This window comes from Alligator mississippiensis, chromosome 13 (assembly GCF_030867095.1).
Source record: "Alligator mississippiensis isolate rAllMis1 chromosome 13, rAllMis1, whole genome shotgun sequence".
NCBI lineage: Eukaryota > Metazoa > Chordata > Crocodylia > Alligatoridae > Alligator > Alligator mississippiensis.
The window spans coordinates 59278841-59289763 of record NC_081836.1 but is presented as its reverse complement, the minus strand read 5'-3'; the positions used below and the strand labels follow the sequence as shown (position 1 = coordinate 59289763).

Sequence of the window (10923 nt, the reverse complement as noted above, 5' to 3'; positions counted from 1 at the left end):
TAGACTGCCACCAGGTCCCCCCTCTGCCTTCTCTTGTGGAGGCTGCACAGGTTCAGGTCCCGTCGCCTCTCCTTGTAGGGCCTGCCCTGCTGCCCCTGGATCATGCGGGTGGCCTCCTCTGATCCCTCTCCATGCTGTCCACATCCCTCCTGAAGTGCGACGCCCAGAACTGGACACAGTACTCCAACTGTGACCTGACCAGTGTTGCGTAGAGGATCACCCCCTTGGGCCTGCTCGAGATGCATCTGTGGATGCACAAGGTGCAGTTGGCCTTCCTGACCGCGTCCCCACACTGTCCATGTTCATTGTGGCATCAATAACGACTCCAAGATCCTTTTCTGCCTCTGCACTGACGAGAAGGGAGTTCCCCAGCCTGTAGGTCTGCTGTTGGTTCTTCCTGCCCAGGTGCAGTATCCTGCACTTGTCAGTGTTGAACCCATCCTGTTCTCATCCGCCCACCCCTGTAACCTGTCTAGATCCGCTTGCAGCCTATTCCTTCCTACTAGCGTGCCCACTTCACCCTGCATCTTAGTGTCATCTGTGAACTTGAACAAGGTGCTTTTTACCCCCTCGCCCAAGTCACTGATGAAGATGTTGAACAGTGCAGGCCTGAGGACTGAGCCCTGGGGGACCCCACTGCCCACAGCCCTCCAGGTCGAATAAGATCTGTCCACCACCACTCTCTGGGTGCGGCCCTCCAGCCAGTTAGTGACCCATCTGACCGTGCAGGCATCAACACCACTGTCTCCTGGTTTCTTCCGAGTTCATGCTGAAACATCATTTTAAGCAAACATGCACTCCAGGTTTGTGTAACAGAGTAATAACCAGACATCTGTGATCGTTAGTAGTATCAGAGCTTTAATCAAGAAAATTATATCTTCAGTCCATAGTCCACCATCCACTCCTTGAGCGAACGGGATTTTTGTTATATCAGCAGAGGAGAGGTGACTGAAGTGCTCATATTTTAAATACGAATACTTTTTCTGTGGCTATATTTAAAAATCATATTAAAATTGTCTGTTTTCCTTGATACTGGTGCAGATGGGGACACGATCTTACAGGTCCCTTCCAGCCCTACTATTCTATGAACTGCAATAGAGACAGTGTTCACTAGGAAACCATCCATTACCATGTGAGGAATATAATCCATTTTTCATAGATAAGAAAAGCATTAGCGGGGCAGCTGAGCTGTAACTGAATTGTAGTCAACAATGGACTGTACTTCCAGCCTTCCTAGAAGTAGTTTTTACGGCACGGAGAAATGTCACCTTGTTTTAGGTTGGCAACTCTCTTATTTACTGAGGTTTTGTAGAAATGTGTTGTCCATCATAGTCAAAGCCAGGGCTATTCTTAAATCCGCACACGGGGGTAAACAACTTAGTCACATGCTCCTTTCTTTCCACTCTGGGAAATGCCTGTTTGATGCCCGTATATAGTCTTGTTTTCACTGTATATACATAGGAGGGGATGATCCGACGCATGCTCTTTATTAGGAATCCGTACTAGGAACATCCACAAAACAAACAGGCGGTTGTAGCTGCTGCTTTCGTTTTTTTAGTCTAGATGTCTCACCGAGCCTGAAGCAAGAAGTGTGGGTTTCTACTTCAGCTCTATGCTGTGGGCAGAAAACAAGCACAATTTCTTCCAAAAGCCCTCTTTTGAAAGAGAATGGTCTTCCTAAGTAAGCACGCAGCAGGCTGTACTCTTCCTTACCTTACTTTCGAGAGTCTATGCCCCCCCCCCCCCCCGTCACAGTTACGACCACCAGAAGCTGACAGAGAAGCTGATATCGAGGGATCGTACGTAATGCCAATATTTAACTGGAATAAACAGAATCTGTCCCGGTGTCAGAATACAAGACTGAAAGGCAGCCTTTTCAAACCTGGGGAACTTAACTAGATCGGGATCTTCCACATCCACCTACAAAAACAAATACAATGTGTTTTAATCTCCAAAGATAGCCTGGGGATTTAAGTAGGAAGAATCAGGCTTTAGATTTCAGATAGCTATTTACCTGGCTGGTGTTGTGAAGCATTTGGCTTTCATGTGGATACAGGTTTTCCGATTCTTGTGGAGAATACAGACGGATATATTTTCTTCCAATTACCTACAGGTGTTAGGATATAAATGTTCCATCTGTCATTAGTTTGTATGTTACCTGCTGAAATAAGGCCTAACTTCAGTTAATTAGTACTCAAACTAACAGACTTCCCCTCAGGGCCATGACAAGCAGTTAACGGTAAAATACAGCTGCACAACGGGTCAAGATTTTGGTACCGAGGAACAAGTACTCCCCATAACGAACTAAAAGAGATCAAACAAAGCAGATGCTAAACAGGTAAAAGTCCAAACTGGCAGGGAAATGCTTTTAGGGGCGGGGAGAGAGAGAAGCTCTTCCTCTTTGAATTCAGTGTTGTGACACCCCGTCTCTAGTGCTGTTGAACCAGGCAGTCACGTCAGCAAGAGAGTGAATTAAAGCATCAAGTCTAGCACTGCTCCAGTCCCCAGGCAGGACATTCAAGACACCAGCCAGGGGACTTCAATGCATCAACAAGCTTGCTGGTACTCCATAAAGTCTCTGCTTTCCATCACCATCACATTTGTTCTCTCTGTTGTAATCTTCAGCTGGGAGAGAAAAATTCAGGTGGCAGCTGGAATGACTGACCTGAACTTCTCGAAGTGGAAGCCAATTTAGGCAATACCATCACTTAGCCTACTGCTTAATTTAAGTTGCACTGATTCCCGAGCTCTCTGCTGGCAATAGAAATTCCCCGTGCTTATATGCGCAGGAGGAAGTGATCAGTCCTGTTGATGCCAGGATGCCCTAGACAGTCATGAGTAACGCTGAATTAGGATTGCACCCACCCCACCTGAATCTGCTGCGCTGATAAAAATAAGAGCAAGACTGCCATTCTGCCTGATGGACAGCTGACAACGCCCTAGACTGACACTGGGAACCACCCCAAAAAACTCCGTGTCCCCACGCTCTCTGCTCCGACTGCCCCGTTTCTGCTGCGCGCAGCTGCTTGGTGCCTCCATTTCCCCATGTGTCAGCAGGGGCAAGAGGACTTCTCCACCTCAGAGGGGTTATGGTGACCGCCACGCGGCTTGGCAAGTGATGTTCCCGTTTAGTCTAGCATGAAAGCAAACTACTGAGGCTGCTTAGTCACAGTACTACTGCTGGTTTCCTGGATTTTCCTTTTTCAGAACAAGCCTGAATCTATTTTTGCTATAGGGACTAATATTTCCCCTAGCAAATATTGGGGACACTGGGTTAACACTGGGGCGTTAACTCCCTTTGTTCACCTCCCTCAGCCTTTGCACCAGCAACTGAGGACTCTTCCTTTTTGGGGCAGAATCACAGAAAATCAGGTTTGGAAGGGACCTCAGGAGGTCACATTTAGTTCAAGCCCCTACTCAAAGCAGGACCAGCCCCAACTACAGTATCCCAGCCACAGCTATGTCAAGCTGGGTCTTAAAAACCCCCAAGGATGGAGACTTCCCCCACCGCTCTGGGGAGGAGCCTGTTCCAGTGTTTTATTACCCTCCTCGTGAGTTTTTCCTGATATCCAACCTCAACTTCCCTTGCTGCAGTGTGAGCCCGTTGCTCCTTGCTCTGTCATCTGCCCCACTGAGACCAGCACAGCTCCATCCTCTTTGCAACCCTCCTGCAGGGAGGTGAAGGCTGCTATTCAACCCACCTCGGTCTTCTCTTCTGCAGACTAAACAAGCCCAGATCCCTCAGCCTCTCCTCACCAGTCATATCCCCCAGTTCCCGAACCATTTTTGTTGCCCTCCGCTGGACTCTCCTATTTGTCCACATGCTTCCTGTAATGGGGGCCCAAAACAGGACATAGGACTCCAGATGTGGCCTCATGGGTAGAAGGGCACACAGCTGACAGGAGCAGGGACAGGCTTGTATCATCCCCTCAAAGACAGATAATAGCCTTTCATGCAGAAAAATAGCAAGAAACTGCTCACATTGGGGAACTCTTCCCACCTTAGGTAGGAGGCAGCAGCTGTTCACCTGCATGACAATTCAAGAGTCATTTGGGCAGGCTAAGTGGTAAAGGATGAGATCTCCAGCTGAAAGTGCAGGGTGCCAGGGGACCAGGACAACGGGGCTGACCCCCCATACAAACACACATGAACAGCTCAGGCTTCAGTTTAATGGCCCAGGTAGACACATGGGAGATTGCAATAGCTGCGTTTGACTTTGAATACAAACCTCAGTCAGTGCTCAGAGTCCAAAGGGAGCAATTTGGAGGTCTCCAGCCAATAAGGAACTCACTGCTGAACATTTCAGAGTGCGCACAGTTTGGCTGGGAGCGTTTCTGTACATTTGTGTAGTACCTAGAGATTGTAATCAGTCTTGTGACATAGTGTGCTGCGTCCTACTAACTTGGTCCTGGTGAGAATATGTAACGGAGATTAGAAGGTATGTGCAAAGGGCTAATTCATCAGATAATTAAGGACATGGTATGTGCTACTGGGCTATACACCTGCCCACGGTTTTGTCACACATTGGCTAGGGGCAAGGTTAATGCTGTAGGTAGAAATCTGAAAAGAATGGGCCCCTCCTGTCCTAGACTCCCTCTCTTCCCTTGCAAAAGTGACTTCTTTTCTGCATCTCAGTTCCTCACCTGTAACATGGGAATAATTGCTACTTCCCTACTTCACTGGGAGAAGGCCGAGAACATCAATGTATTACATGTCTGTCGTGGGCCCATGCAAAGACACAAGGGTGATGAACATAATGGAAAAACCACAAAATGTTTGCAAGAGCTCTTCTGACGTCTCAGTCAAGTCTGGGGCTGCCCTTGTATCCAGTAGTTATGAACAGTATTGTTAAAGTAACAGTGGGGTTAGACAGTCATGAAGGTGGAGTACAGACCTGGACTAAGAAATTTTGCTGTGGATCTTGATGAAGAGGCGAGATGGTTCCTTCTGGGCCAAACCAGGCATTAATGGTGATGTGGTCTTCTTCCCCTTCCCCCAGGCAGCAATAATCAGGGATGTTAATATCCTCCTTCAATTCTGGGATCTACTAGCAGTAATCAAAAACAGTACACGCACATTAAAGTACAGTACGCTATGTTAGCCCAGGCAGGACAATTCACAGGGTAGGACACACCCGGATGACATGTGCAGAGCAAGTGATCAGGACCTAGCCAAAGGAGCCTACCTGGCACTCAAACCAGTATAATATAGGCAGCAGATACAAGCTGGAGTAAAGTTATAAACCAGCTGGTGAATAAACCATAAAGGCTGCATTGTCCAAAAGGGCCAGGGAAGGCCACTGAGGAGCTGCAGGAAATGTCACCCCGCTGCTGAAATTTAAAGCCAGACATCTGTAGGGACTTTTTCTTTTTTTAGGTTCTGCAAGGAAATTTTTGCTTTCTGCACTCAAACTTAAAACCTAGCATCACATCCTCATGAAAGTTCAAGCAATTCACTAATAATGTATGATATTAGAATGCTGATCTAGTTCTTTAATACATTTTTTTGGATCTAAATAGATGTGATATAACAAAATAAAATTAATGCATTTAATCCACTCTTTCAAAAAAGAAATTGCCATTCTTTCTTGCTGTCTTCCAACCACAGTGGTGACTGGCTTGCTTGTTTTTCCTGCTGTGTCTAGGTTTGCATACCGTGCCCATCCTTGTAACAGCACTGGAATGTCTCCGAATCCTTAACCAAGGGAGGCCGATGGTTTACTTTTTCTCCCCAACCTTTCACAGGCAGTTAAATATTTCTGCTTCTATTGATTTCTCCTCCTTTTCCTGTTCCCTCAGCTGCCCTGCTGAATCAGTGCTAGATGCATTTCTGCTCAAAAGACTTGCTTGCTTATTATTTCTACCCACAGGCCCCAGGGAGGATCAAAGCCTGTGCTTCTGGGCACTGTACAGACGCACCAACCGCCCCTGCCAGAAGCGGTCTGTTGGCAGAGGCAGGACAAGGCGAGGGACAACAAAATGGGGGAGGCAGAGGAATTTCAAGACGAATCAGGCAGCCCTTGACCTTCCTTCTGATCCCTCATGTCGACCCAACCTACTTCCCCAGTGAACTGGTGTGAAAGCTCAGCGGTTACTACACACAGAGAGTGGAGACAGGCAGAGGGTGCAGTTGTCGCAGCTCCAGAAAGAGACTCACCTGTCTCGCTGCAGCGACAGCGCTCAGGGAGCTCTGATCAACAGCACAAAACAGACAATCCTTGGCTGCACGTCACAGGACAGTTTGTGACCATTCTGCTCTGCTGCCTTGCCTCTCTGAGAGCCACGAAAGATAGCTGTGCGCAGGATGGTCATGCCAATAGTGTCACTATGCAACACAACTGCACCACATTACCAGCTCCATTTATTTAAATACAAAGGAGGTAGCAGGTGAGAAAATGCCTGTTTGTCAGCTGTGGAGCAGCTGAGCTCATCTCCAAGGAAGACTGGTGTCTGTCCAAATCTCACTGACAGATTTATTTCCTAGGAGCGGTGCTGCTGTCCAGCTTGTGCAAGCAAGTGACATTACATGGTGCCAAAACACTGTAGGCCAAATCTCCCCACTGCCTAGGAGAAGCCACACACTAGCCAGAGCAGAATAAAAACAGCCAGAAGCCCCAAGTCACAGCACAGGGGACAAACACTGAAACACTGGACAACACGCAGTGAACAGAGTCCACATTGTGATCGAGACCCCAGGCAGTACCCACTGCTGCAGGGGAAAGAGCAACGGTGGCCAGTTGAATATCCATGCTTCGATTTACCTGATCAAACAGCTGGTGCTGGGCAAGGTAGCCAACGTTGTTCTGGAAAGGCGACGAGAGAGAACAGAAAGGAGTGAGTTCTGATTCAGAGCCCGGGCTCCCCGTCACTTCCACCTACGGTCAGTTTCTGACATCTGTTATTTCAAAACACGACTCAACCCGCTCCTCGCCTGCTTCGGCCGGAAGCAGGTCCCTTTCACTCGGGCATGGCAAGACTACGCTGCGCACGCACAGTTGTGCGGACAGACCTGAGCTGATCAGGGACTGCAGACAGAGGCAGGGGCCAATACACCATAAGCAGCAGCCGGGTAAGTTTGCCCACACACAACTTTCTGCTCCTGCAGCCAGGCAGCACCCTGCGCCCATGCCAGCAGGCTCGGGCGCCTCTACACCACTGTGCAGTCTGCAATGCAAATATACCTCAATAGGATCCTCCAACAAGAAGGCGAAGGAACCAGGAAGCGTCTCAGCTGACATCCACAGTACAGACTGCTGTCACCAGTCAGCTCTCGTTTCTTCACTGCCCATGACTGACATGCAGTAATATTGGAGCTTATAGTCTTAGAACTCATAAAGCCCCACACATCCACCGGAGGAATAATACTGCTGGCTATGGGGTTGGCCTGATGCTCCTGACCTGCAGAAGACCCTGCTGTTCCAGGGTCAGGCCACATAAAAACAGACGCTAGCTAGGGCAAAGAAAAATCCAAATGATCTTTCAATAGGAGAACATCCCCATTTTGCCTGCAACAGCACCAGAGCTACGCAGGAGAGCTGAGGTCTCTACAACTGCACGGCTATCTTTTTCATAACAACCCTAACAGTGGTGAGGAGAAGAGTTTGGTTTCTAGTCACACCAGCATCTCTGTTGCAGAGATGCAAATGCACGCACACACAGAAAGCAGGTCCACTGTAGAGACTGCAATGAATATTCATCGCATGAGCCTCCTGACCGACTCTGTGCAATGTTCAAAACCACCCGAGCTGTAAATCCCCCCGTGGGCAGCCCCACTCCACCCCTCATAGAGGCAGAGTAATGGGCATGTGTAGCACAGTACTCCCCAGCACGCGACTGGTGCTATGTCTGGCTCTTGGAAAATCTCCCCAACCTTCTGATGCTGCACGTTCAGGCCTGAACAAGGAGCAAGCAGTCACGGCTGCAACCAGCCTGAAAATGTGACTGGCACAGTAATCCATAGACCTGTTTATAAACCCGAAGCTCGCTCAAGACCCCCTACGAGCAGCTACCTGTTCTAATAAGCTCTGGCCAGACCACCAAGGGAGAAATCCTTCAGTCCATTAGGACACTGCCGCGTTTGTGGAGATAAAACCACGTGGAAACAACAGACCTTGTTCACAATATACTGACTGATGAAGTCATCCACAGTCATGAGTTCCTGAGACCATTCTTCATCTGTGTATCGCAAACCTAGCTCCACGGGGACTGTGCGCCACCCAGCAATTTCACGGAGGTAATCCACACTGGAACAAAGCAGGTTCATTACATTTAGATTTCATTTAACATCTTTGTTTTTATCGAGTTTAAATGTAGATAGGAAATCAGGTTTCTGAGGGGGGTTTATGCAGTGCTAGTGTTCAACGCACAAGGCAGCTACCTTGGATAGTTTAACCCTTAGGAGGAACACGGGAACATGCCGACTATTCCAGCAGCAGGCCACCGTGCCCCCAGCAAGGCTAAGGATGCAGACAGCAAGGGCCCACGCGGGCGCACGCACCTGCACCGAAATGCTACAAGCTGTATTCATTTTTGAAAAATGTGTTGCCAATTTAGAAGAGCTGGTCTGAACAACGAGCAGCCGTTTAGTCAATGGACCTGGCTTCTCCCTGTACTTATGAAACACCAGCAACCAGATGGTTTCCTCAAGTCCGAGGGGTTTTTGTTTTGCAAGTGTTACCCTGTGTATTCATCATGAACATTTCGCTACACGGATGCAACACTCAACATGTGAAAGTTTAGTTGTGAGTGGTCTGATGAGCTGCACGGTGTTACTTCTACCTTACAACTGGGAAAGTTTCACTGAATGTGGCTGCAACATTTGCATTTTTGAATGAAAAAAGTGGTTTCTAATATTACTTGTACATACAGCTTTGAAACTGAAATTCATGTCAAATATTAGTAAGTCATGTTCACAAGAATACCTAAATAAGTAACGGTCATGGATGTGGCTGAGAAAATTGAGCCATACGCCCACCGAGTCCCGGGCGCTATACACGCAGCTCCCGTTTACAATTAAACACTAAACCACTAACATTTGCACCAGGAAACTCCCTGCACCGGCTCCTGCAGGGATGGCCTGGATGCACAATGTGCTCCAACATCCGACTTCTACATCCTGCGATTAGCAACGCCTGAGCTATTAGGATGCGGTTTAGCAACTTGCATCTGTCACGCTGGAGTCCCGTTAGCAACGGGAAACCCAGCACGCGGCGTGGGAAGACGTTACTTCCCGCGCGTCACGGGAGTCAGTGCCGCACCTCGTTCCTCGGGGAGCCGGGCGAGCTGGGGCAGGGGCACGAAGCGCACCTACGGAGGACGAGCTCCACTTGCTCACCTCCACTTCCTCATACACGGCCAGTGGTCAACGACCCCCTCCAACACCACGGGCTTCTGCGGGATGAAATGGCTCTCCCTGAAACGCTCCAGAGACGGGCAGCGGAGCCGCGGGACGGCAGGCTCCGACGCCAGCTCCGGGGCCGCGCCGGCGTCGCTCCGCATCCTCTGCAACGAGACCCCGGGTCAGCACCCCCCGGCGCACCGACCAGGCACCGGCAAGCGCGGCCCGGGGGCCCCGTGCGGCCTGCCAGCAGCGCAGACATTTAACGTTTCTCTGCCCGGGCGGCCCGGCAGGCGGGTACCTTGGGGGGCGGCGGCGGCGGGGCGGGGGCGCGGGCGCGGGGCAGGCGGCGCTGCAGCAGGCGCGCGAGGCGGGCGAGGGCCCCGTCGAGGACGGCGGCGCCCAGCAGCAGGCCGCGGTCGCAGGCGCGCAGGGCGCGGGCGGGCTGGCCCAGCAGCGCGAGCGCGCGGAAGAGGCAGGCGAGGGCGAAGGCGCGGCGCCAGCCCGGCTCCACGTCCCGCCACGCGCGCGCCTGCAGCCGCTCCCACGCGTAGTCCGCCGCCGCCCCGGCCGCGCGCCCCAGCGCCTCCAGCTCCCGCGCGCGCGGCGGCCCGGCCCGCGGCGCCCCGCCCTCGTACACCAGCGCCCGCGCGCGCTGCAGCAGCGCCAGCACCGGGCCCGCCTCCGCCTCCAGCGCCCCCAGCGCCGCCGCCACGTCCGCCTCCGCCCCCGGCAGCACCGCCCGCGCCTCCCCCCACAGCGCCGCCGCCGCCGCCTCCGCGCCCGCCATCCCACGTGCGCCGGAACCCGGAAGCGCCAGACTCCCGCCCGCCACGCCCCTTCCGGAAGTACCGCGCCGCCGCGCCGCCACGCCCCCCGCGCCTGGCCACGCCCCTCCCGCCGCCCATTTAAGCCCGCCCTCTGCTGCGCGCGCGTCATTAGCGGGGCGGGAGCACGTCGGGGCGGGCGCGCCAGCGGCGTGAAGTGCACGTGCACGCACCGAGAGAGAGAAATAGAAATACATAAATAGCTAGACAGACAGACAGACAGACAGACAGAGGCAGGCATAGAGAGATACCGATATCGATCTAGCGCTACAGAAAGGGGCTGTGGCGGGAGCTTCTGTGCGCACACACACCACACCACACCGCGTGCCTCGCACCAGACCCTTCATGTGGGCCGCGGGCGGGAGCGGGGCTCAGCGCGCAGTGCTGCCTCCGCGGGAGCGGGGCTGTCCCTGGCGGTGCTCCGGCCCGGGCCGCGGGGCCCGACCTGCTCTTTGCCTCCTGCGCCCTTTGGCCTTTGCAAACACTTCCCTCCTTCAGTCTCTCTCTAAGCCGAAAACCCGGTGCCACGTGCGTCTCCTCAGGGAAGTTGCGCACTTGGTCCCACCAGGGTTTCCGACATCCCCGGGGTTGTCCCTTGCCCCTGATGCGGGACAGGCGGCCTGGACGGACGAGTGCGGGCACTGTTGCGACGCCTCATGTCCCGTTGCTCCCTGTATCTCTCCCTGGGCGAAGGCCGCGCCGCACGTTGCAGCTCCTGCCCGGTCGCTTCCCGTCGCCCGCGGGACGTTGCGGACGGGAC

At 52.3% G+C, this 10923-nt stretch overlaps 1 protein-coding gene across 3 annotated transcripts; it reads right to left on the bottom strand.

The window, feature by feature from the left end:
• Positions 1–835: 835 nt before the first annotated feature.
• On the bottom strand, positions 836–10150 carry KDM8 (lysine demethylase 8). 3 transcript variants are annotated; one of them, XM_059716584.1, is made up of 8 exons: positions 9638–10150; positions 9334–9500; positions 8110–8242; positions 6761–6802; positions 4895–5044; positions 2015–2107; positions 1714–1920; positions 836–1615 (listed from the first exon to the last, which is right to left on the bottom strand). In XM_059716584.1, the coding sequence occupies exons 1-7, from the start codon at positions 10124–10126 to the stop codon at positions 1756–1758; spliced, it is 1239 nt and encodes a 412-aa protein (XP_059572567.1). In that variant the 5' UTR covers positions 10127–10150; the 3' UTR covers positions 836–1615; positions 1714–1755. The 3 variants fall into 3 exon arrangements, with proteins under 3 accessions (XP_059572567.1, XP_006268485.2, XP_059572568.1); XM_006268423.4 differs by having other exon boundaries at positions 836–1920; XM_059716585.1 differs by lacking the exon at positions 6761–6802 and having other exon boundaries at positions 836–1920.
• Positions 10151–10923: the final 773 nt, after the last annotated feature.